The 27967-nt window shown below is 36.1% G+C and overlaps 2 protein-coding genes across 4 annotated transcripts in view; one reads left to right on the forward strand and one right to left on the reverse strand.

The window, feature by feature from the left end:
- The first annotated feature begins 217 nt into the window (after positions 1 to 217).
- Positions 218 to 11281, forward strand: LOC126976187 (leucine-rich repeat protein SHOC-2). 2 transcript variants are annotated; one of them, XM_050824435.1, is made up of 6 exons: positions 218 to 855; positions 2231 to 2393; positions 6694 to 6789; positions 7780 to 7954; positions 10541 to 10653; positions 11101 to 11281. In XM_050824435.1, exons 1-6 carry the CDS (start codon positions 365 to 367, stop codon positions 11170 to 11172), a joined length of 1110 nt encoding a protein of 369 aa, XP_050680392.1. In that variant the 5' UTR covers positions 218 to 364; the 3' UTR covers positions 11173 to 11281. The 2 variants fall into 2 exon arrangements, with proteins under 2 accessions (XP_050680392.1, XP_050680393.1); XM_050824436.1 differs by having other exon boundaries at positions 11119 to 11281.
- A 1812-nt stretch (positions 11282 to 13093) lies between these two features.
- Positions 13094 to 27967, reverse strand: part of LOC126976154 (ribosomal protein S6 kinase alpha-5-like) — a 127730-nt gene continuing 112856 nt past the window's right edge. For both annotated transcript variants that reach the window (XM_050824368.1, XM_050824370.1), the window contains exons 7-18: positions 25861 to 26033; positions 25290 to 25371; positions 24923 to 25085; positions 24446 to 24558; positions 23874 to 23993; positions 22830 to 22934; positions 21840 to 22001; positions 20695 to 20813; positions 19562 to 19661; positions 18493 to 18595; positions 17277 to 17422; positions 13094 to 17024 (exon numbers count right to left, since the gene is read on the reverse strand). In XM_050824368.1, the coding sequence (XP_050680325.1) occupies positions 16107 to 17024; positions 17277 to 17422; positions 18493 to 18595; positions 19562 to 19661; positions 20695 to 20813; positions 21840 to 22001; positions 22830 to 22934; positions 23874 to 23993; positions 24446 to 24558; positions 24923 to 25085; positions 25290 to 25371; positions 25861 to 26033 (2304 nt within the window). In that variant the 3' untranslated portion in view covers positions 13094 to 16106. The remainder of the gene's footprint in view (positions 17025 to 17276; positions 17423 to 18492; positions 18596 to 19561; positions 19662 to 20694; positions 20814 to 21839; positions 22002 to 22829; positions 22935 to 23873; positions 23994 to 24445; positions 24559 to 24922; positions 25086 to 25289; positions 25372 to 25860; positions 26034 to 27967) is intronic.

Here is a 27967-nt window from a genome sequence, read left to right on the forward strand (position 1 = left end):
CGTTCCTTTATGCAAAGGAAAGTATTACAAGTACATGTAAATTCATCTGCAAAACAAATGAATTTTAATTACATAAACAGGTTGTTCTAAGTTATCACTATTATAACTATCAATAATCAAAATTGCGATAACACATTTTATACATAATAATAATTTCTATGTGGCAACTTTTAATTAGGAGCTGTCAGTTGTCATCTTTTTGACGCATTAATTAATGTCAGTTGCTATTATGGATTACGGGTAGCCTGCTGCCTGATAGATTTGTCATAAAATCCTTGAAAACTAATCAGACGCAATTATTTTTAAAAAACACCATGCATTCAATCACAATTTCAATAGATAAGTAATACAAAACAGCCTTAAAATGAGTGCAATATTAAAATTCATTCGTGAGCATCACATATTAGCTGTAATTGAACAAGCCATCGCCAAAAAAAAAACTCGTTTGAGTTTAAATGCTTTTGAAATCACAGAAATCCCTACACTTTTGTATGGTTGTAAGGAACTTGAGCATCTTTATCTACATTTAAATAAAATATCAACGGTTCCAGTGGAAATCACACAGCTTTATAAGCTCACAACATTAACGTTGGACTATAATAATATTGAAACATTGCCTGCGGAAATCGGTAACTTAAAGAATTTGGTGAACTTAAATATTAGTTACAATCCGTTAAAAGTGTTGATACCAGAAATTGGTGAGCTAGAGAACTTGGAGGCATTCTGGTGCAATAAGATCGGCATACAGGAGTTACCTAAGGAGATTGGAAAGTTATCAAAATTGGATAGTTTTGGTGCTAGGGGTAATGAGCTCAAAACAATTCCAGAAGAAATGACACGGTTGTCAAAGTTAAGGTAAAACATCTTGTTATGTTTGTTTTGAGTTTGATTGCAATTACTAGCTATTCCTTTCAGATATAAATATTATCTGTTACATCCAATTGTTTTGATGTGGTGACTGACAAGTGACAACCCATACAGCCCAGTGCCCAGTGAGTTTGGGTTAGTGACCCTAACCCAACTAACTAACCCAAGTCCGGCCTCCTAAGCCCATTTTAGGCCAGGACCTCTAGCTCTACTGAGCTAGAGGTCCTGGCCTAAAATCCCAGTAGGTGCAAACATTTATATGATGAATATGGATGTTTGTTTCCGAGTCATGGATGTTTATATGTAATTATGTTTAAGTAAGTATATTGTATTAATTATAGTTGTCTCATAGCCCAGTACAGGCTCTGCCTAGTTTGTGGCAAGATAATTAGTGTAAAAGTGTGTCAATATTATTATTATTATTTATAGCCAAAGAATATAATTATGTATGAAGTATGCATTGTGTTGTCTATATGTTATAGATATATTATATATAGATGAAGAAAACCTAATAGGGGGCCTTTGTTGGAGTAACAGAACCCAAAGTAAAATAATAATTTTTGTCTGTCTCAATGTTAACTCTTATTTTTCATCTACTATGCATTGAATGCAGTTTTCGCCAATGTATTGCTCTCTCGTGATAGTAGTACCAGGATTTCTGAAACTACAAAACAGTTTCACCTTACCAAGAAGTGATATAAAACTTATATATTTAACTATGATTGCAATAAAATAAATATTTCCTGGGCCAGCAACACCCTAAATTTGACATGAAAAAATATGCAATATTTTTAGGGAACATGGGACATTGTCTAATAAAGTATATTATTTTTTTTTATTTAGTCCACAAAACTGACTACAATTGTATGGATTGCAAAATAGTAAAATATACTATTTATCAATTAAGTCTACTGGATGTGGACATGGCATGCGTGATTAAGTGATACAATAACTACTTGTACAGCGCAACTAAACATGCTTAACAAACAAGCTTGATAAAAACAGGACTTATTCTAACAGCCAATAACAAGAATAAAAAAAACAGATTAACAAATTACTTACTTGCTAACTTAACTATGCATTTAATTAATTTTTTATTTTGGGTATATTGTCATAGAAGATATCTATAGCATCTCTGTAATAATTTGCAAAAAATTGCATTCTATATAGCGGACTATGATCACCAAGTTTGGTTCTGCTTTGTGGCAAACAGAAAGTCTTGCGATTATGTAAGCGGCTACAATCACGATGCACAACTAACTTTAAACGTTCAAGTAATTCAGGCGCGTCCATTATTAATTATTAGTTAATGTTGTTTAAAAATTTTTGATACTACATCACATTCTATCTATATAATTTCTAGATGGCTCACCTTAGAAAATAATCAAATAGAATCCTTGCCTAATTGTATGGATGAGATGGTGGCATTGGTGCACTGCAACATTCGGAGAAACAGATTAAAAGAGATCCCAGAGTCACTTCTGAAATGTGCCGATATGATGTTTTTGCAGCTAAATAATAATCAGGTATGCCTTATTATTTTATTAGATTGTTACTTTGTTTTTAATTTTATGCTTATCCAGCATTAGGGCTACCGTGCCAAGCTACCACACCGCGCGTTGTGCGACGCGCCTATGAGGGTGTGGTGGTAGATATAGCTAGCGAGTTTGAAGTAAAGTCAGTGTGCTACTCTTTCTTAATGCAGTCCTTGACTTCATAGCTGGGGTATGCTGGGATTGTATATTGTGTCTCAGTCTAGGATATGTGCCCTTTTCAGTTACCTTTGAGTTTACACATTCAGTTGGGTCCTGAATCTGGATTTATATTTCGAGCTGGTACTTGCAATCTTTTCTCTGATTATAGGCTCCAGTGGGAGACTCCTTTGCAATTGATCCTAGATTTTGGTTGCCACCCTCTTATTTCTGCTGTGAAGCAGTAATGTGTAAACATTATTGTGTTTTGGTCTGAAGGGTATAGCTAGTGAAATTACTGGGCGGGTGAGACTGAACATCTTATGTCTCAAGGTAAAGAGCGCAATTGTAGTGTCTTTTATTTTATGCAATTTTAATGGTTGAGCAGGTTATCAACTGTGAAGTAGAACCTGTAAATGAAGCCACAACCTGAGAGTTGAACAAGATGTACCAAAATTTACTACCCATGCGTACTTGAACAGTAGGCTCAGTTGGAAAGAGTGCTCGGACAGAACCCGAGAGGTTGCGGGTTCGAGTCCCTCATCGTTCATAAATTTTGGTTACAAAGCTAATTTGTATAACAGTTCTTCCAACCATTTCTTACTGGAGGCACAGTTCCAAAGACCATTAAAATTATGGAAATACTGTTGTTAGTGTATCGCCAGAAGAATTACAAGAGTGTTGCCAACCTTATCAAGCTTTTAATAAAGTGTAGGTACGGGGGGGGTAGGGGCAGGATTGAACAGGGGGCTGACTCGTGTGAGTCAATGATTATAAATTGGAGACAAAGACATATTTTAGGGAAGTGAAAGATATGTCTATGATAGTATGAAGCGTATATGATATTTAAATGCGTATAACAAGGCCTATCACTGGAATTCGGCCAAAAAAAATTGTGTTTATAGTTTTAATATATCTATATTTAAGTAGATCATATTATTATCATAAAAATTGTCTGTTATAAATAGAATCTTATTTTCGTTACCATAAATGCAGTCTCTGAGAGGAAAAACAAATAAATAGAAAACGAGTAATATTGATCGCAAGGTCGAATTGAAACAAAAATTATGACTGATTTCCAACAAAACTTTTCTTACAAGTTGCTGTTGTTGTTTTTTAAACATTGGGATTGTCAAGGTTTCTGTTATTGACATACAATCGAAACTCCGTGAAGGTTACGTTAGTATTTACGAGATTAAGGGCGCCCTTACACAGCCGTTCGAGCATGTATTCATTGAACAATTTTAACAGTTTATCTGTTATTTTTCTTGCTTTTAGAAAACAAGAGTTAGTTATATGGGAACCTGTCTGTTTGATGTTTACTTTTAATGTGTTGTTTTGTTGTTATTGTAAGCTTTACTTAGTATTCATATATTTAAGCTGTGTGTCGTTAGTTTTGTATTTACTGTGAGAGTGACTCTATATCAAAATAAAGAAAAACAAAATGGCGGAATTTTGGCGCCATTTTCAAATGTTGTCATGCTCTACAGCCTAAATGGTTTATTTAGCTAACAGCGGCCAGCGAGGCCGCTGTGAGGTAGTGACGTCATGTGAGTGTGGGGCCGGCGCGCGATGTAATGACGTCTCGCAAGGCATTCAGCGCCGTATCACAGTAGACATATGTATCAGTACGGAACCTACCTACAAACGTTCGAAATGACAGTCACACAAACATGCGCATTGACGAGGCCCCGAAGCAGTTTTTGCGGTCAATACGAGTAGAGTGTCACTTTGTTATATTTTGTTTCCGCCATCTTTAAAAAAATGCCAGCGTATTGCGTGGTATACGGCTGTTTGAACTCGGCTCCCTCAAAACTCCAGTTTTCGTTTTGTAAACTATAAAGCAGTATAGTATATAAGAATGATTTATTGTTATATTATTATTATAATAAGTAGGTATTCGAATTATAAGTGCGTAAGATCGATTATAATAAATTCGTGAACATAATTCACAATTTACACTAAGATGGCGGCTGCAACATTTATTATCTTCTGTATGTCTTCGGGTGGATTCGAGAATGGTTTAGATTCACAATTGAACTACCTCCTAAACGGCTGGACTGATTTTGATGATTTTTTTGTGTGTTCCAGTGAATTTAAGATTGGATTCTCAATTCCGTCCATATAATATGATTCTCCTGCTCATGTGTATGTTAGTGAACTCCTCCTAACGGCTGGACCGATTTTTCAAATTTAAGACGTGTGTACAGGACGTTTTTGCCATTGCCATATAAAAGAATAATTAAATTCAATAATTAAAATTTTTGGCGTATAAAAATAGATGATGACCGATTCTCAGACCTACCAAATTTATCGTACTACAATCTATATATATATATATAAATGAATTGCTGTTCGTTAGTCTCGCTAAAACTCGAGAACGGCTGGACCGATTTGGCTAATTTTGGTCTTGAATTATTTGTGGAAGATCAGAGAAGGTTTAAAAGATGAATAAATATGAAAATGCTTGGAATTAAATAAAAACAACGATTTTGATTTTTCTTTGATGTGTGCCCCGTCGTTCAGAAATCAAATAAAAATAATAGTTTAAAATGAATAACTAATTAGAATTTTTATACCTTTAACTTTCTCAGGAGGTAAAAAATAAACTTAATTTTAGGTAACTATAGTTGGTAGATTACTTACAGTTGTTGGCTATCTATCAAATTATTTTTATGTAACTTGATAAAATACGGCCATATCTTCATCATCTAATATATAAAATTCTCGTGTCACGGTGTGCGGGACCGAACTCCTCCGAAACGGCTTGACCGATTCTCATAAATTTTGAGTGCATATTGGGTAGGTCTGAGAATCGGGCAACATCTATTTTTCATCCCCCTAAATGTTAAGGGTGGTCCACACGATTTTTTTTTAAATTTGTTTGATTATGAGTCAGCATTAAAAATACATACAACTTCAAATTTTCACCCATCTACGATCAACAGTTACTTTTGTATCGCGATTTTAATATCGGGAATACAACGTTTGCTGGGTCAGCTAGTATAATATAAAATTAATAAAGTTATAAGAAATAAAGATATAATATAAGTACTACGTGCTTATTTGTGTTTGTACGAAGGACGAAGTTGCGAGTATCAGCTAGTAATCATTATATTGGAATGCCATCTTGCAACTCTATTGCGTAGGTATCTGTGTATGGAATAGAATAATATTAAAATTGCGATATAAAAATAGATGTTGGTCGTAGACGGGTGAAAATTTGAAGTTGTATGTATTTTTTAATACTGTATCATCTATAATAATATTATAAAGCTGCAGTGTTTGTTTGTTTGAACGCGCTAATCTCTGGTACTACTGGTCCGATTTGAATGATTCTTTCAGTGTTGGGTAGTCCATTTATCGAGGAAGGCTATAGGCTGTGTTTTTTTTTCAAAAGTAGGGATCCGTAATAAAATTGTTATTTTGTAACACAAGGTGTAGAATCGAAAACCTATTTTTGCGTGCGCTGCAAAAACTATTGACAATAGAACAAAATGATGTACAGGCTATAATATAGGCAATATTTTATTACTTATAAAACTATCGCGTGAATTATACTTTATATGGCAAAACAACGTTTGCCGGGTCAGCTAGTAATAATATAAAAATAAAATGTCAAAAAGAAAAGAAAAGAAGAATTGGGGGTGGGTGATTCTTATCATTTAGGGGTATGAAAAATAGATGTTGGCCGATTCTCAGACCTTACGATAAATGATCATGGTAATTGCTACGCCCTGCCCATTACAATGCAGTGCCGCTCAGGATTCAGGAAAAACCCAATAATTCTGAGCGGCACTACAATAATTGCACTCGTCACCCTGATACATAAGATGTCTCATTTGCCCAGTAATTTCACTAGCTACGGCGCCTTTCAGACCGAAACACAATAATGCTTACACATAACTGCTTCACGGCAGAAAAAGGTGCGGTTGTAGTACTCATAATCTAGCCGGCATCCTGTGCAAAGCAAGCCTCCCACTGATAAATGTCCAAAGTTGTTTTTTTGCACTGTTCTACCCGGTTTTGAAGTACCTGGGTCTACTCCCTTCCGAAAGAAGAAGCATTCCACTGGTAAAAATACCACTCCCACTTTTAAATGAGTTGGCATTCACAATAGTTGACTTACTTCCAGATAGCGAGTCTACCTGACAACTTTAGTACGAGCTGCATGATATCGTTGGAGATGATCGACTTGCGGGACAACCCCATCTGCGACCTGCCGCATCTTGTATGTAAAACATAATTTTCCCGTCAATCTTGAGTCATATATGAAGATATGCAGCATATTCCACCTCCGCACGACACGCCACAATTTAGGATTTCATCCCCACCATTTGGATGTGTGGCGGTCCTCCACAGTGCGGTTTTCAAGGAGCTTTCTCCCTCGTACTACAAAGCTATGGAATGAGCTTCCTTGTGCGGTGTTTCCGGGACAATACGACATGGGTACCTTCAAAAAAAGCGCGTACACCTTCCTTAAAGGCCGGCAACGCTCTTGTGATTTCTCTGGTGTTGCAAGAGAATGTGGGCGGCGGTGATCACTTAACACCAGGTGACCCGTACGCTCGTTTGTCCTCCTATTCCATTTAAAAAAAAATTGATTGAATGTTAATTAGTAAGTTAAAAAAATTAAAATAAAAAAAGTTCTTGAGCACAATGATTACATCAGTCAGACTACAACAGACAGAGTAAATAAATAAAGGAACAATTTGTCAGTAAAGTATTTTTTTTCAAAATACAATACATAATTATATACCTTACATTAAACTTAACAACAAAAGCCCAAAGTTCACGATTACTGACTCGACTGTGTCGACCAGGCACCACTAGCAGCGCCCGTTCACGAGCATGCACCAACAATCGCTTCCCTTGCCAATCTTTAACGCCCTACGACGCCGCCACAAGCAATGCAATGTAAGCGAACATAAGAAAAAGTGACACGCATTTCTATATAGTAAATATTATGTCGAATCAAATCAAAATTATTATCCTTGTAGGTCAAGGAAATGACTCTTATGAATGTCAAAAGATTTTTTCTTTTCACTATTTACCGCCACTTGATAATGATTTAGCTTTATTGTGAAGAAGTGGCAAGAAATTCATTGCCTATTTTTTAAATCAACATTTTCAGTTAGAACCAAATGACCCTGTCCTGCGATATTATGTCGTTACTGCGTTGTCTAACAGCTTTGATATGTCGAAATGTAACCCTCCTCAGGAGCACCCCTTCGTCAGGTACACCGAGGAGTTGCCCACCATCCCGGATCTCGAATCGGAGTCTTCCAGCAGCCGAGGCTTGATGGGCGGCACCCAGGTTGCTCAATTGGCTGTCAACGGGGTAGGCCTACTCCCCCCGCCGCTTCCCCCACCCAGACATCCTGACCTCATCCTCGGTGAGTGCTGTAAAAAGATAATTTTAGGTGGGACTCCGCTGACTGTTCATCCGTCTGTCTGTATCTTATAGACAGCAGCACTATATAATAACGTTTGTGTGGTAAAGGTTACTATAGCATAAATGACTTTCTAAATGAAACCACAGAATGTGAATAAATCTATCGCCCTCAGAATATTAAATAATAAATTTTATTAAAAAAAGAAGCCCGCTGAGGTTCTTCTTAGGTCTGGGACACTGTTTCGAATGGGTGTTAATTTTAGACGTTCATAAGTGATTTTATTCCTAAAATTATAAAAATATTTGAATGCGAATATATAATCACATGAAATTGGTAGTTCCGTATTATTAAGTTGGTAGTATTGTAACTGTTTGGAGGAATTGCTCTCAGCTATTAGATTAGGCACTTCTTGTTGGAGCAATCGAGAGTGGTGGACGTGCTGGCAACTGGTCACCCAACTGCCCTAGTGTTATATATAATTTACTGTTGCTATTGTAGAAGGGGTTGGTAATTTAAACGCACATAATAGAACTGTTACATCTGTATTTTAAAGTTTTCACACTAAGAATTACAATATACCATAATTATATTAATTATAATTGCCCAACAATCAAACTTTAAATTAAATAGATTTGGTGTTCCGCAAGGAAGCGTCCTTGGACCATTATTATTTTTAATTTATATTAATGACCTGCCTAGTGTGACAAAAAATGACTGTTATTTATTCGCCGATGACATATCAATAATTATGACATGTAATAATAAAAATGAGATTGATATTTATGAAAGTGAAATGAATAATGAAATTAATACAGTGGTAAATTGGCTAGAGGATAATAATCTTCAAGTTAATATTAAAAAAACCTCATTTATGCAATTTAGTTTAAGTAACCGCTCTAATAACTATAACATTAAAATAAATTATACAAATACCCAAATAAAAGAAGCTCTGCATGTTAAATTTTTAGGAGTACTTCTAGATAAAAATCTAAAATGGAAAGAGCATGTAGACATGGTATGCCAAAAAATTTATAGATATGTTTATGTGTTATATAGATTGCGTAAAACGACTTTACCAAGTACAGTCCTGGCAGCTTATCATGGTTATGTCGCATCAGTACTTCGATATGGACTCATCTTGTGGGGAAACTCTAGCGAGGCTAATAGACCTTTCATAGCCCAAAAGAGATGCTTAAGAGCTATGACAGGAGCTTTTTACTTAGATTCGTGTGAACCACTGTTTAAAGAATTCTTCTTCCATTTCCCTGTATGTATATATACGAAATATGTATCTTTGTCAAACAACATGACCATTTATTTACAAAAGCAAGATATATTTATCCGAGAAATACAAGAAACGGTGACAGACTGGTGATTGCACACAAATATCATAATGCATCCTACGGAAAATGTAGCTATGTCATGTGTATAAAAATATTTAATAAACTCCCTCCAAGCTTACGTGTATTACCCGTCCAATGATTTAAAAAGGATCTTTTTACATGGCTTATAGATAAATGTTTTTATTCCATAAATGAAATGTTGACACATTAGGTTAAATTAAATTGACTTTAAAATATATATGAATTCTAGTCTTTAAATAATGACATTTAAAAATAATAATTATAATTTAAATTAACCTAAGTTAACTAGAATTTTGTTAATAATAATTTTGCATGCCAGAAATGGCCGATAACATTGATACATTAAAACTATTTACACCCATTGTTACATGTTTTCTAGCAAAATAAAGAATTTATTTATTTTTATTTATTTATTTATTTACACATATTATTTAAAATTAAAATACAATAGGCCATACAATTTCCAATAAGTTATGCGTCCTCTAACTTAGCGCTCTGGCTTATATAGGGCACGACCGTCTACCGTAATGATGCTGTTTAACTGTTAGTTGGCACTGCTGCAGTGCCAACTAATTTACACGAATTAAGTTAACTAAAGATCTGAATATTATATGCTGCTAGCTGACCCTACAGACGTTGTTCTGTACATAATATTATACAAAATATTGTTTTTTATGAATTTGTCAATAATTTTTCATAACATCAACAATATTTTCTTAACTCTTTGTTGTTATAATGAAATTGTTTCACAGCAGAACTATCAAACCGTACGTCAATAAATTATCTCACAGAAAATATGTCCATACAAAATAAATATTGGAAATTAAAATAAATATGGGTCCCAAATCGAAATAAAAAGTATCCTATCTCTCAAGTTGGACTAAACTGCACTCCATGATAATCCCCATTTAAATCCGTTCATTAGTTTAGGAGTCCATCGTGGACAAACAACGTGTCACGTAATTTATATATATTAAGATTATAGTTATTTCTAATCATAGTGATAATTATATTAAATAGTATTTAAATATTAACAATAGTTAAATAAATGTAATTATTCATTGGGATATCTTATGGCATTTCATGACGTTGGTATCGTTTGTTAACACATCAAGCTGACACTGTATATAGTTGTGATTATAGTGAAATTATTGAATATTTTATGTTCTATTGAAGTGAATCGAAGAAGTTTTATACAAGTTTTGTTAATTGATGTTCGTAGAAATGGATTTGGACGGTTCATCGTCGGAGTCGACCGATGACTGGGAGAACAGCGTGAATAGCTCCGAGCTGGACGTGCAGTACCAGAGCGATGAGGAGCGGGCGGATAATGAGGTATTACCATAAAGTTGGTGCAAATGGCAGTAGACAGGGTAGACAGGCGAATCGGTATGTATTTTCTATTCCGTCCGAAATGAACAATGGAGTTTTAGCATGAAGAAGAGTTAGGTTTGCTTCATAAGTTTGACTTTGCAACACAATATATTATTTTAGCTTTATAGTCAACGATTTTTTTTTATGACGCTAAGGGACGAGACGAGCAGAACGTTCAGCCGATGGTGATTGATACGATTAAATTATCATTTGCTCAGTAATTTTCCTAGCTACGGTCCCCTTTAGACGGAAACACAATAATGATTACTGCTTCACGGCAGAACAATGCGTCGTTGTGGTACCCATAATCTAGCCGGCATCCCGTGCTTAGCAGATTGCAGAGTAAATTGCATTACTTTTGTATTGTGCAATAATATTTGGACGGTGTATTAAAGCCGCTTATGTCAGATTGCACAATTCTTCCAGGCGGTCGGAATGGTGTTGCCAGAACTATCGCGCTATGCGTCGACGGCGAGCTGAAGTGTTGCTACAATATTAGTAAGGCAAAGTGTTGTGGATGGCGGGAAATATGCGAAATATATGTATTATATCGGCTGCTGGAAAATATAAATAAATATATCGTTAAGCATTATTTGTTTTATTAAAAAATTGTTTATGAGATCTTACCTACTATTCTTGTTACGTTCTAAACCATACTATAAAACTTTATAAATAAATGGAATGTATTCGAGTACCGCAAATATATCTAGAAAAAACATTTTCAGATCAAAAAATTATATTGTGTCCAAATTAACACGCGGTAGAAGTGAAACCTACAAAAATTTTGATATCAAAATAATGAGACAAAATGTAAAATTTCGGGAAGAGGATAATTGTAGATTTTAGCAATGATCATAGTGATATGTAGGTCACACTAAAAGTTTTGCGTAACTTAAAAAAACAATATGCTTTAACCAAATATGTTATTGCTATTCAAAATACTCTCATTTAGGCACATTTTTTCATGCGATCGAACCATGTTTTAAAACAGGAGGACCACAGATCTGCAGGCATGTTATCTACGTGCTGATTGAACGCTATCACTGCCTGTTCGGAATTGGTAAAAGTGAAACCTCGCATCAAATCTTTGATTTTGGGGAAAATACAGAAATCACGGTGCTATGTGCAGGATGATTTGTTCTTTTTTGCTTAACACCCCTGGCTGGGTAAACAAATGGTAGAATACTACTCGGCATTAACACTCTTTTGATCTTCAAGTGGAATTGTGCAGATGGGACCCGTAGCTGAGAAAAAAATTGCGATCCCTCGCCTGCCTCACTTTTGTTGGCCTGTTCTTATTTTCAAACACCCATTCACAAGATTGCTGTTTTTTTTGGGTTCAAAACAATAAATCCACGTTTTGTCTCCTGTGACAATGTCATCAACAGCATTAGAATGTCCGTGGTCGTACTTCATTAGCATCTGTGAGCATCATTCCACGCAAGCCCGATTCTGCTCCGCTGTCAGTTCATGAGGGATCCAAAGACAACAAAGATTCCGAACTTTCAATTCTTCGTGTAAAATTTTCTGAATTTGGCTCATACCAATCCCCAATAGTCCTCGAATTGTCTCATAGGTAATCCGCGGGTTTTCTTCAATTAGCCGCGTAACAGTAGCCACATTATTTTCGTCGACGGCTGTTGAAGGACGGCACGAAATACGTCATGAAAAGAAATCCGACCTCTCTCAAATTCAGCAAACCATTGCCTCACGGTGCTCAAGCAAGGTGCTTCTCTCCCGAACGAAATACAAAGCTTCTTACAAGATGATCTATGACAACATAGTAGATGGAAAAATCACCATAAGATCACTAAAGTGCTACTTTAACAGGTAACACATAAAAAAGGTTTGTTATTTTTGGGAGTTTTCGAACTTTATGCCACTGAAAGGAATGACTGAGTTAATAGTAAAATGAGTGCGTGTTTTTGTCATGAGGCGAAGCTTAATAGGCATGAGTAGCACGAGGCTTATTGGCTGTGTACGTGCAATGGCATACAATACTAATTCTACGATCAATATAAACTAATTCTATGAAATAAAATATGATTATTTAGTTGCGGATATAAGTTAAAAGTGGAGCGCGTCTACCGCACCCGTGCGATGCCAGACATTGCGCAGGTCTGTGCTTATTTTTAAATGTGAAGTTTACCGCTTTTATCTTGCACAAAATAAAATAACCTTTAGCAATGACATTATGTATAGAACGTCATTGAAATTTAATTATAATATACTTACACTGAATGTTTTGCAGCGAATACTATGAAACTTTAAAAAAAATATGATTGTAGTAGAGTTGACTCGTTTGCAGAATAAATAATCATTACCAAACGACCGCTAGCAATTAATATTTTTTTAATGTTTGTTCTGAAAGATTGTGCGAATACAAAATAAAACAATAGCGAATGTTAAAATGGTATATTTATTACAATCAAATATCTTTAACCGGCTTCTGTTTACAAACATTGAATACCGCCGACTCTTCATTAATAACTTCTAACATTTTATAAAATTATATAATCTTTTTTGGTTCAATCCATTAAGTGCACTTCGAATTTAGCTTATTTCAATAAAAGCTTGGAAATTTACAATTTCCTTCATTTACTATATTTGCAAAACTTACGATTTGGTTCAGCGACGCGGTCTATTACGGACTCACAATTTATTGTAACCCAATTGAGTTCAACATCAGTGGTGTAGTGATTGGTAATGGGAAAGCCAGAAGCTGTTAGCAAAAAATAAGCAAAACCGCAATCATCTGCGATCTGACATGGAAAACCGAAATTTGAAAGTTGTCTAACTGTAATATAATATGCTGAAATTTTGTTTGAGCGTTATTAAGTTACATAAATTAATAACCGCGCGTCTCTAAGTCGTTGGTGGTAAGTCTTGAAAAGGTTGCTCTGTCCCATTATCAATCATATCAATAACATATTCTAAAATGACACGCCTACATAAAACTTCCGTTCTAAAACATGTTATATATAAATAGAATGTATGCAGGTTCGACAAATATCTAGAACAATATCAGAGCAAATAAGATTTGCTTTCACAAAGGATTTTTCGATTTTGCTGCTTGAGGCGCGTCACTTTAGCTAACACAATTAAATAATTCACTATCATTTACTATATTTATATAGTTACCGCTAGGCTACACAATCATATGCAACATTTGAAGGTGACAAAAATAAGCGCGTGTAGAGAATAGTGCGCGGTAGGGTAAATGTACTCATACGGACTATTACGCTTTTTTCAAATGATCCTAAACTACCCGCGTAGATATAAAATGGGATTATAAATGGCCTTGTTACTTATCACCTCTAATTAATAAGGTTCACAAAGGCGGTACTCGCGTTGCATGGATATTTAATAAATAAATCGCTGCCACAAAAGTTTTGTACGACGAGTGTTATTTTAGAATCCCATTCTTTATCCCTACGAATAGTCATTTATTATGCCCAATTTTAAACATGGGCGAATTGTAAGAAATACCATACATTATCGAACAAACCTGAATATCAGGACAATATTGACAAACACAAGTTAATACAAATTAATTAGAATGATATGCGTCTAATATTTGAAAGAAAAACGGCGACATCACCAAGAAGTCCCAGATTCATGAATAGTTCTAAGCGTCTTGGAAATAATAAGAACATAAGAAATAGTACATATTTGTATAATGTATGTTTTATAGTATTTTGATACAAATATATATTTATTTAATTTCTGTATAATATTGAGTTACGGCATTTATAGACAATATAAACACCTTACCAAAGATGCTTGGAACTTTCACGACCGAGAAAGAATTCATATTACATATATACATAAATAATCTTCCACCGATTTTTGTACTAACTAACATATTTACAACGAAAAACAAATTGTTTTTGGTAAAAGCGTTTAAAAAAGACATCTAAGAAAGAATACATATTTATGTGTGAATTAGTTGTGATAGATTTTATGTATAATGGTATTTTTACAACAGAACATATTGAGCTTTGGCACATCTGCCACGAGCCGTAATTTTAAAAATTGTGAGGACACACCAATTATCATATTGAGCCGATACTGGGGGAACTTATCTCAAAATTGTGAAATTTCATTTATACTATTCTGTCATTAAAACTCAAATATTATATTTCAGTGGATCCATCGTTACATTTTGAAAAGTACCAACAGCTCGGAATGTTTCCAATGATGCCGCTAAAATTGTTATGAACAAAATATAACGCCGAGTGAAAACAAAATTCACCCAAAAAGCTCCTACCGATGATAATCATTTTTATTTTTAATCAGCCTGTCTGGCTGACATAACTATTGATACAAGGCATCTGTCAGTTGTTTTTAGGTATTAACACATATCACTGAATACATACTAAATACAACAGCACTATATATTGATAAATCTTATCTGACGTACACATATACAAACAATTTCGGTTCCTATCTACGCACGTTAAAGTCCATATTTACATGTACAGAGGATGTTCATTCGCGTTTCAATAGTATCTTCTAAGCTATTTTAACCAAGTGCATATTATATTAGATTTAATTACAAATTCATCACCTTCCGAAGCCCAAAGCTTATAAATATCCGATCTCGCCGCAAACCTTAGCGTTTTATAAATTTTAGAAAATTCTTAGATTGATTTTTATTTAAAGCAAAGTGAAGGACTCAATTTTTATATGTAAAACAATCGACGGGTAGCGAAATATTATTTACTAAACAGAGAGTAGAAAATAAACAGATGAGACTATAATTTTTATATGACAGCTGTCAAGATTGACATTACAAGGATTTTCTTTCAAGCCAAATTAAATTAAAAATATTTTCAAGTCTATTTCAATAAAATTGATTCCACAATATATTCAATAGATAATTAAATTATTAGTTATTAAGTGAAATCAGAAAGTCAGGATAATAGACAATAATATTCTAGATTATAGAGCACGAATAAAGAGTTAGGAAATTAAAAAATCAGAGTAATGGCGTTGATTCAAAAGATTAAAATATTTTTTGCATGTTAAGGGCATTCTCCAATTTTGGCAAACCAGACTTGAGCTATATGAAGAAGAGTTTCGCCTCTTTTCCCCAAATCTCTATATTTCCACCCCACCACAAAAATAACTAAAATTTCAGTGCACACACATTAGAATTTATCTAATTATAATTAATTATGAATAATTTTCTAATCAGAATACATTAACAACAAAATTACACCTAATGGTAAAAGGAAAGAGCTTAAATTAATAGTAACATTAAAGAAGAAGAAAAAAAACTTGAATCTATTTCCTTCGTCACCAAGAAGCTTTAATAAATAAATTTAAACTAAACTGAGCGTCCGTTGATCGTCACTTTTTTTTGTGTTCTTCTCATAACGCTTTGGAATTAAACTATTTGTCGCAAGTTTTCACCTGCGGTTGCCGCGGGTTCGTTTCGCTATTGTTTTTTTAGGTTTACTCTTATCGTTTTTTATATTCTTCGCAGTTTTGGTTGGTGGTTTCTTAGCGCTTTTTTTCTTTTTGGTATTAGACTTATTGCTTTCTATGGAGTTGACGCGTCTATCTGACTCTATGGACAGCGTCGGGAGGACTTTCTTAACTTCGGACGGTGACAGGCTGATCTCGAGTCTCCGGCGCCTCGACCGCGTCATCCTGACGTCATCCTCGGCGGGCGCGGCTCGCTTCGCCCTCGCCATCTTCCTGCTCTCTGTGCTATGTTTACTCTGTGCGTTTTGCTCCTTCTCCCTCAGCACGGGTTTGGTTTCCTCGTGTTTCCGTTTCCTCGTAACTCTTGTTTCGTTCTCAATTGACTCCTTGGCATTTCTAGTCTCACTATCGGGTACTTTCTTAGGTCGTCCGCGGCCGCGTTTGGGTAATTCTTTTATTTCTACTTTAGCCTCAACTTTGCTTCTCAACTCCATTCCTTCCACTTTCCTGCGCTTCTTCGGCACGGGAGAGAGTGACACTCTCGTTGATTTCGGGAATGCAACCTCGGTTCCATCCAGGCCCTTACTGCTCTCGATGTAAATAAACTCGTCCAGTTTCGACCTGGACTTCGCGTACGTCTTCTCGACGGGTTTCACCGGCGGCATTTCGTAGTTCTCTTCTTCAACTGGAGTCTCTAGTGTGTTCGCTTTGATCAGCTCGATGTCCTGGTCGATGGAGCTCTTGTTCATGCGGTTCTGCAGGTTGGTGATGGTTTCCAGGAGCGTGGACTCCCTGGTCTCCTCGGGCATTATTGGTATTTCCGATGTGCTCGGCTCGGGGCTGGATGTACGCTGCTTGTTCTTACTTCTTCGTTTATAGAGATCGGCTTTCGTCATATCCTATAAATAATATCAAAAATTAATTTATATTGACACTCCGTAGTAAATATTTAAAGAGTGGCTGATTTATTTGTGTGTTAGACCCTTGTACATTTACATCTTATAGAATATCGCCTTAATTTTTCAATATTTTTTCTTTTTGGTGTGATTTTCACTTTTATAAGTGAAACAAACTTCGATGAATATCTAAATAGCAAACCATGAGATTGAGCACGTCAATAATAGATTAGTTGTATATTGTATCTGACTTACGGCGAGCTTAAAGTGGCTTCCCTCGTCGCTGCAGACCCCCAGTTTGTCGAGTAGCTCGTGAACTGACAGACGTTGACTCGGGTCCACGGCCAGCAGACCAGACACAATGCTCTTACTGTCTGAGCTGATTTTATCCCAAGCTGCACCTGAACAAAATACATATCATTTCTATCTATTTCTTATTATTATATTTCCGACATGTATTGTACATACATCAAAAAATACGACGCGTCTGTCAGGCAGAGTTTCGTTCAGCTGTGTTTTAACCGCGCTTTGAACAAAACGCCACGCATTGATAGTGTTCAGTAAAAATATTTGCTGAATAAAACAACATTTCCCAAACATAAAAAGGATGGAGTGTCGTATTTCAAATAAGTGCCACTTTAAATTGACAATACAGTGAACTAACTTGAAGATTTTTATCATAATTACATATCGATTGCTAAACCAAATTGTTCTAGCTTCGCGTCTGAGCTTCTAATGAGCGTATACAATATACTTTGAATATTACTATTACATATAATAATAATACTCAATTAATTAAGCATTCTTATTATACAAATACTATTTACTAAAATGCTAAATAAATATATTTTTTTTTGATTACTGCCACAAAATAAGGTGAAAATTTAAATTAATGTGTTAATGTTGTCTGTATAACTTAATCTATAACGCCACTCGGAAAATTTTGACGACCTTTTAAGAAGCGATTGGGAGATCATTTTTTTTATAAAATATAATGAAATATGCTTAAATATTTTACACATCTACATAGAGCTTTTTGCTGCTAGACAAGCGATGAAAACAGGCCAGGTTTATTACGTGAAAAGCTACGTCTTACACTCCCAATTTATATGTAACTTCGTGTTAGTGTGCGAGCATTGCTCAAAATAAAGGTTAACTGTTAACCCCAATTTATTTTCGACGATTTCACAGTTACAGTATATCTAGATATACATCTAACATTTTACCCCAGATCATTTATACAAAAGTTTTATTATTTTACACTAGATTATTTATACAAATGATCTAGTGCAAATATAAATAAAAAATATTGGCAATGAGTTTCAAGCCACTTCTTCTCATTAAATCTCAACTTATCCGAAGTGGTAGTAAAAGTTTAGAGATTCATAAGTGTCATTTTGACTTAATGGTTAACTGATTTTTATGTCTTTCTATGTGAAAAAAACTATTTATTTACATTTGAATAAGTTACCTTCCATAGTGAAGCTGCCCGCTTTGATTCTGTCCATGTAGGAGGTCAGAGGTTCTCTGCGGGATGTGGGCTGGAACGGAGCCTTGCCACACAGCATACAGTACTGCCAACAATATCACTAATATACAATGACGTTCTACACACATAGACAAATAAGTCGTAGAAAAACAAAGCCGAAATATGGAACATACATAAAAAGCTTCGACTGTTCTATATACATTGCCACATTTACTCCAGTTGTTTAAAATATTCTTGGTCAATAAGAAGCAATGTAAAACATTTATTCAGTTCTGATTTCGGACAGTGACAATTGACACACGACTGAGGAGAAAAGTGCGCTTACATAGACAATGTAAATATATATAAAATATTAAGCACACTTTTGCCGTTCCGCTATCAGACTGCGGATGATATGTCCTTAGTGAAGAACGTCATTATTAATGTATAATTGTTTTAAGCTATAAAAAATTAATTCATCACAATATGTTGCATCACATTACATATTATATTGTATCGCAATGATTTGTAAAACGATGGAAATGTAAATCTTGAATTAAAAGAGTGGATTGCCACTCTTGGAACTCATTGGAGTTTCTTGCTACTTCTTCTCATTAGCTAAACCCGATTTACGAAGTAGCAGTAGATTCAATAATAATAAAAAAATTTTTTTGACATTCATAAGTGTCATTTCCGTGATCTACATGAATAAAGTGATTTTGATTTGATTTGACTCTCTCACGTAAAACCTAGTTGCAGAATATGTAGTAGTAGCACCATGGTGTTTCGAGTACGAAACGACACGACACTGGATGCAGCATCTTACCAACTAATTTATTTTGTATATTACAGCCATTGTAAAATAATCGATTGATTGAAAAGAGTGGCCGTTGAGTTTCTTGTATATTCTTCTCACGAGCACTACTTTTTCCGAAAATGTTCTAGTAATTTTTGTAATAGTAATAGTTGAGTAATTTAAAAGAAATATTTATAATGACGATTCAAAAGCGCTTAGTTTAAGCCTAATTGAATCAAGTTTATTTGACTTTGACTTTAAAAATGGAGTCCATACCGTGATAACTCCGAGACTCCACATATCGCACGCGGGCCCGTACCCGTTCATACTGGAGCCGCGCGCGCACGACACGACTTCGGGCGCAGCGTACGGCAAACTGAAAATACACGGAATCAATTAACTCCTGTATGGAGGCACCTCAGAGTGAACATTTTGTGTCGAAACAACATCATGAACAATTCACTAAATAGATTTTTTGTTTTTCCTCGTGTCAAAATGAGTGAATCTAATAAAAAAAGAACATCATAATTTTTTATTACAATAATCATAATCTCTTCAGAATTATTTAGACAGTGTCAGGTTAACATGTTACATTTTTTTGCAAATCCCAAAATGTTGTGTACAACGCCAAAAAAAAAACAGTGTTCCATATGTAGACCTTGGTACATAAAAACCAATCTTTCGTTACGAAAAATGAATTAATACTTTAAACTAATAGAAAAATAATTCCCGTTTATATATAATATATCCTAAAGGATACAATATAATTGCATATTAGGAAATTGCCCTCAGATGTGCTCTTGTACATCTAAACAATTATTTACAACAAAACATTCGATTATCTAGAGACGATCTATTAGATACTGAAGTCAATTTCCTCATAATATGCAATTAGTGGGGTTGAGCAGGTTATCAACTGTAAAGTAGATCCTGTGGATGAAACCACAGCTAAGAGTTGAACAACTACATATTAAGATTTACGATCCATGCGTCTCTCGAACGGTTGGCTTAGTTGGTAAGAGCGCTCGGAGGGAACCCGAGAGGTCGCGGGTTCGAGTTATGCATCGTTTCATAAATTTTGGTTAAAAATCTGACTTGAGGGTATTTGTAAAATATTTAGTTTGTAAATGTCGTTCATATCATTTCTAAGCACTTAAATGTGAGAATGCTCTTGTTTTGTTTTTTTTCTGCATAATTAATATTTGTATAATCTTATAAGTTGTTTCCTATTTCTTTTATAATTAATTAAGTATAATATTGTATTCCGACGACCTTTCGTACACGTTAAAACTCGAATGAGTTTATGTATGTACAACAATGTTGATATCTACAATATGTAATTGGTTAAGAAATAAATAAAAATAAATAAACAATGATTGTCGACCCGAGCGGTGTTTCACTCGTACTACCTGAAGCAGGGCGTCATCATCCGCTGCCGGTCGTCACAGAGCGGCGCCCGCCTCGCGAACCCGAAGTCCACGACCTTCACGCGCGCTTCACTCACGCGGCTCACGGTCAACAGAATATTCTGGAACGGACAACATTCATGTACACCACTTTATCAAGAAGATCGATCATACTATATTTGTGCATATAATAAATATATAATAACTAACTAACAAAATAAAAACCACACTACATGCCAGTCAAAGTATTTAACAGGTTACCAATCGATATTAACAAATGAAAGCTCTCGCCGCTTTGTCATCTTTTTGTAAAAAGTTCAATAAGTTTTTAAAACAAAATTGCTTTTACGCAATTAAAAATATTTCAAAGCTTAGATTTTACCAACTCAACTCAATACCAACTCCTAAATTTATACAAAAAATGAGATTTCTTATTTGTATTTGCAACTAGTAACAACCTTATTTTATCATAGAACATACACCAAATTTCTCAAACTCCAAAGACCAGCAACACATCTCTTGACCGCTGGTGTTGTGGATGTCCACGACGGTTGCCTACCCACAACTTCCCATCATGTGAGTCTCCTGCCTTCTCTTATAAAAAAAAATGGCGGCCATTTGCCAGTTATGAGATACACTGGACTACTGGTTAATCTTCGGGTATAGAACCCAAAAGATAATTTATTTATTCATTAGCATCGCCAACACAATAATCACTAACGAATAACATTTAATATTATTCTAAATCAATCAAAGTGTTATTGCATATACAAGCAAAGACTAATAATGTTGAAGTATGGCAAATAGAGGATAGGGACATAACCCACCTCCTTCCGACGGTCATACCAAAACAACAAGAGATTTACCGGATTTGAGGTTAAGCACATTTCTGGAATCCCTAGTTCTCTCTTTTTTAATGTGTACGTCCCTAGATCTCTTTAGTGAAAGTATAGTTTATGACGAGAATTCTGGGGTAAAATCTCTTTAACGACCGCCATCATATTGTGATGGAGGGATGAGGGGTGGTCTCCGGTCCTGGACACTAACCTATGCGGCACTAGAGCGTTCGCTACTTCACGCCGGTATCATGTGCGAGTGTGGTAAAGAACCCAGAGGAATCTGGCCTGTAAAATGAAAGTATAGGTTACCTCAGGTTTAAGGTCTCTGTGCACGACCCGCCTCGTGTGCATGTGCCTCACAGCCAGAGCCAGTTGCGCCACAATCCGCCGCGCGTTCCTCTCGCTGATGGAGCCCAGGTGAGACGCTAGCTCTCCGCCGGTCACCAGCTCCGTCACTATGTATGTAAACGCCTGCAACACAACATACCACTTCAAATACACGCAAACACTCACACACACGCTTACATACACAGTTGCAAGGGTAAGCATTTTTTTTGAAAGTGACAAAGATTTAACGTGAGAGAAAATGAGATAAAAGCATTATACAATATTTTGGTACCAGGCGATCATAGTTGAAGAAGAGATTGTCTTATCTATGACAAGAGTATGCCTAAATATATCATGTGCGCGACGTATTACTACACAGACACCAGGAAAACTTATATATGGTAGCGGTTATAGTAATGTCTTTCCATAGCGGTTGAAATCATGTGGCATCCTAGTAACATGTACCAGGACTTCATAATATGCAGTTTAAAAAGCTCATGCACAATGCAAATTTAAAATTATTATACAAGTGATGACCCGTTGTTGTTGTGGTTTGTTGGTGTTCGTGGTTCTCTTTGTGGCTCTGTTTTTGATCCCCCTCCACTCGTGTTTACCAAGGCATAGTGGGAGTTTGGTTGGGCCTCAGCGTTGTGTGTGAGTTAATAAGTATTTGTGCGCGCATGCGTAGTACAAAGCTTGAGAAAAGGCATCACAACAACTGTGGTGTTTTGTATATGTGTACGTATTATACGTTCGTAGAGATTTTTCATAGTAAAATTCTTCATCATTTATGAAAGTATCACATCTACCGCGTTTTTTTTTAAATACTACATTAAAATTTTACTGCTTCGAACATGATTATCGTCACTTGTAATTTATAATAGTATACTATACAAATTAAAAAATATAATAATAAAAGCTAGACCATACAAGTAATTATTGCATAATAATTAAATAAGTGGAAAATCTCACCGAGTCTTGAAATACTTCGTGAAGTGTGATGATGTAGGGACAACCCTGGCATGCCTTCAACAGCTCTATCTCCTGCTTTACGTCCTTCTTCTGCGTTGATATTATCTGTAGAAAAAAATTGTATTAGGAGATATATCGAGTATTATATGCGAATGAAGTGGGTAAATATGAAAATTTATTAAATAAAAGTTTTTCTTTCTCAGTCATGTCTTAAGTTTGTATCTTGTAGGTTGGGAAAAAACAGCTCTTCGGAACTCAACGTGATAAATGCAGTAGAAGACACACAATGAAGCGACCTTAGATAATTAATACGTCTAGATAGACTACTGTGAATACGTCGAAAAAAATTTAGGTTAGAGTTAACCTGTATTTAACACAAAGTGTCATACAAATCGCGAGTGTAAGACGTAGCTTGTCACGCACATTTAACTAATATTCCTGGCCTGTTCTTATCGGTTGTCTAACAGCCTCTTTCTAGTCGTATAAATTATCTTAGGAATGCTAAGCAGATAATATTTACAGAGTACTGGATTCGATCAGCTGCGTTGCACGTGGTCAAATGGTCGAGCTGCGAATGAATGAATGGTTGATACTAGGGTGAGGATTCATATTCATTTATTTGCTGAGAGAACATTACTCTATATATGGCAAGACTTTATAGAGCGCAAGAATGAGGCCGGATTAACGTATTGGCTTCGTCTATTCGATTACAAACCTATTTATATTATATAAAAAACTGAGCTATTTTTATAAGACCTTATAGTAGGTACACTTTTAGGTAAAGAAGTCAACCCTAACGTCGTCAGAATAGATATGTCACGCGATAGAAAGAGAGGCAACTTCTAGGTGAGTAAAAATGTAGGTTAGTAGAGCTGTGCGATCTGAATTACACCTTATTGTATGACCGCAAGAGTCCCTATTTCTTTAATAATTGATTTTGCGAAGTGAGACTTCCGTACTTGTACTGTTATATAATATTCGATACTACACAAATATATGTGTTGTCCGCACTGATAGTTACACTGCACCAACATGTAGACGTACCTTAACAGCATACGCCTTCCCCGTCTGCCGGTGTATACACTTCCTGCAGACGGCGTACGAGCCATCGCCCAGCTGTGGTGAGCTCAGGTCCACGGCGTACTTCTGGAAGAACGGAGAGTCCTGGAACACCACACAATATTAATAAATCAGATATGTTTATCGAAAGCAAAACATTTCCCACCACAATATTTCCAACGGGGCGCTGTTACAATTCCAAAAGAATTAGTAGATAGTTGCCGTTTAGCTAAACGTGCTCTTTTGATGATTTTTTTATCAATTATTCTAGTATTTTCTTTGATTAATGAATGTTGCCCATTTAAATAATAAAATCAACCCGACGTTTCGTGACCTTTTCTGAGTAACAGTTTTCAGGGGGACAAAGATGACAATAAATATGTAACTTTTACGCTAAATCTAATGTTAAATCATAGCTTAATTACACCCGTTTTAATCCTTTAAAAAGTGCTTTATCTTAATCAATTTTTCTATTAGAAAATTAAATAATTAACCAACAAAGCAACACACTACAAGTAGATACATTCTCCAGAAATCAACTAAAAAAAAAGCGATACCTTAGCGATCCAGCCCTTTAAGTTGTCCTGGTTCTGCCCCGTGGCCTGCATCCAGATCTGGTCGGATATCACGTTCTCAGAGAACAGGATACTCGGCGCTACGTAGGAGTAACCTGAAAACGTTCACAAATCAATTAGCCTTCCCTTATGTCGGCTAGATTATGGGAGCTTATTTCTGCCGTGAAGCAGTAGCGGTTTTACATTATTGTGTTTCGATCTGAAGGGCGCCGTAGCTAGTGAAATTACTGGGCAAATGAGACTCAACATCAAATGTCTTATGGTGACGAGCGCAGTTGTATTACCACTCAAAATATTTGGGTTTTTCAAGAATCCTCATCCAACCATCACTTGATCATTTTGCTCGTCTCGTCCCTAATTTTCATAAAAAAAACCGCGACATATAGAAGCGGTCAAGTGGTTCGATCTCATACTCTGGTGCATCAGAGATGGGAGAGAACACGTGAATAGAATACTCACCAAGGAACAATTTATCATGGTGCTTGGGCGCGAGTGCCGGCGAGTCTGTGGGCGGCATGCGAGTGAACTCGTCCGCAAAGTTGCACGTGTCAGCCGCGTGCGAGAGCTGCGGCACGAACGGAGCTGGCTGGTCGCGCCGCGCGACCGACTCCCAGTCCAGGTTCTGTCAACAACAGGCTCCTTACTGCATGTCATTCAAATCCATCAATTTGAATGACATGTAGCATTCAGCTGCAGATCTATATGATAAATGGGCGTCCCACGTACCAAATGGAGGGGAAAAACCTTAAATATTAAAAAAAATTGGCAAACTTCATTGGTATGATAACCATTTCGGAACTAACTAACCTCTGAACGCAAATCTAACCTGGAAAAAGGGATGCCTCTTCAGTTCCTCTGCATCTCCCTCCCCACCACCCAAGCGACGACGGGGGTCTTTTACTAGCAATCTGAAAATATTTCATATATGATCATAATCAGACTTCGTTAGGGTAAGAGAGCACAAACAAAACCCAGTGTGTACGTACGTATAGTACGTAAAACCATCACCAACACTTTTTCCCAACACAAGAGTAATCTCTTAATAGCGTATATAACCGGCCTTTTAGGTATACGATCTTTTCAAACATATTATTGGTCCTTTTAAAAAGCAAATATATATTCCACAATACGCTGAATTGCATGTCAATCACAGTTTTCCAGTGGCTATCTCCCTCCTGGTGAATGCCCTCAGTCACTTTTTACGACACCCTAGTATCTGGGATTTCTTTATTATATTATTATGTCCTGGGGAAGTACAGGGCCAAGTCAAAACCCAATAAGCTAAAACGCTATGATGGTATTAGACCTATTACTTTGTGTAGGCTGCCATTTGTAGTTGTTGCCTCTGGTATATCAGGAGCACCTATAGCGCAGTGGACTAAAGATAGCGCACTCACTTTTTGATGAAGTCCTGCACTTCGGGGCTGACGTCATTAGGGACCGGGTAGCTGCAGCGTACTATCCGCTTGGTGATCTCCTGCTGGGTATTCTTCTCTCCCTCCACGGTGAAGGGCGAGGCGCCCGTGAGCAGCTCGTAAGTCAGCACTCCGACAGACCACCAATCCACCGCCTGGAACAATCCAGAAGCTTATTAAATACAATTTTATAATAAAATATATACATATATATAGCCTATTGGTTAATGACCATGCCTACTGAGCTGGAGGTCCCGGAATCGAAACGCTGAAGGTACAAACATTTACATGATGAATATGGATGTTTGAATCCGATTCATGGATGTTTATATGTATTTATATATGTTTATGTAAGTATATTGTATTAAATATATCGTTGTCTTCTACCCATAGTACAGGCTATGCCTAGTTTGGGGCGAGATAATTTGTGTAAAAGTGAGCCACTATTATTATTATACAGTTTATTACAACAATTATTATTATAATTATATAAAACAACATTATCTAATATAACATTCATTATAATTCCACCCGTGGTGAGGGTGAGATAGAGAAACTTCCGCACGTACGTGCCGTTCCCAAAATAGCTACCTTCTGTCTGATACAGAATTAATTAATCCAGTTATTTAGCGATTTACATTTACGCATTAAGGGACGAGATTCATATAGGAGTTGTACATATTACGGACTTCTATTGGGCCACGACTCTGATATATGTCCACAACTTCTGACATTAGTGTCAACCATACACACAAGTTTTCATAGTAGTGGTACTCATGACCTGAGTGTACTCTTTTTAGTACATCCCTGATCCGATGATGAAACTTCCCAGCTCTTCAATCCACGTTCGCTCAATAATAATCTCCACCCGTTCAACTTAACCAAACCATCTTGACATTCTCTTTTCTGTTGTCACAAGTTAAAGGATGTGGAGTTCCACATGCTTCTCTAATTACGCTGTCACTTACATGAACAGTCTGCATCATCTACAGCCAGAAGACATCCACTGCTAGACACAGGCCCCCCCAAAGATCTCCACGACGATCGGTCCAGGGCTGACCTGTCAGTCCATCCTAGTCACCAACAATACGTGTTACGGTACGTGGTGAACTGGCCATTTCGAACTATATGCCCTGCCCACTGCCACTTCAATTTCGCAATCATCAACAGGCCTACACGAATATTCTATTAAATATTTTAGCGGTACATGAACGCGTGCAAAATTGTAACAACATTCACTTGGCTACCCACTTTCACTTTTCCCTCAATGTCACCTTCAAACTTTCCATCCCTCGTCAACATTAATCAGACAAAAAAACGTCGTTGACGCAATAGGTGGAACCGTTGACCCTCACCAGTCGAAGGAGCCCTCGGTACCAATATTTTTAGTGTTAACAGTTTTTTAATTAATATGCTATTTTTATGCGACGCTTGATGAGATCGGTAACACCCTTGTGGTCCCTCTGAAATTACAGGAAACAAATGCTCGATTGTACTCCTTTTCCATAAAAACAATAAACTTTAAATGCTTATAACTAGAAGTATCAAGCCGTAGGAACCTAATAAAAATTATCATGTAAAACAAGAAATTTACCGATACGAGTTGCCTTAAGCTACAAAAAGGCACGAAAATGATAATTTCACAAGCGAACCAAAAGCCAAACCAATACAAGCCTAATTGTAAATAGATACAAACGCTAATTTCCAACAAACGCAAACGCAACAAGCCTTGAACGTGATAGGAGCGAGGACAGACCGATACAGAAGGTTATGCAGCTGCAAACGAATTTGAACCTTAACGCCTCATTATAAACTTTGTTCATGTAATTCTCCAGGAAAAAACAACCACCTTCGAATTAATAAACACATTGGAACTAACACGCTACGGTTTGCTCGTCTCATTCATAATTAATTAGTTTTTGAAAACTTAAACGTGCCGTTAAGGCATCGTTTTGTTCGCGCTGTGTATTATTTATTAATACCTAATTGATTTACTAGCATTGTTATGTCACTGCAGAGACGTACGTCTACATAATTTGCATTAGAAATAGTTGCGGATCGCGTTAGTATGCGGAGGTAACTAAACACT

This window comes from Leptidea sinapis, chromosome 39 (genome assembly GCF_905404315.1).
Source record: "Leptidea sinapis chromosome 39, ilLepSina1.1, whole genome shotgun sequence".
Lineage (NCBI taxonomy): Eukaryota > Metazoa > Arthropoda > Insecta > Lepidoptera > Pieridae > Leptidea > Leptidea sinapis.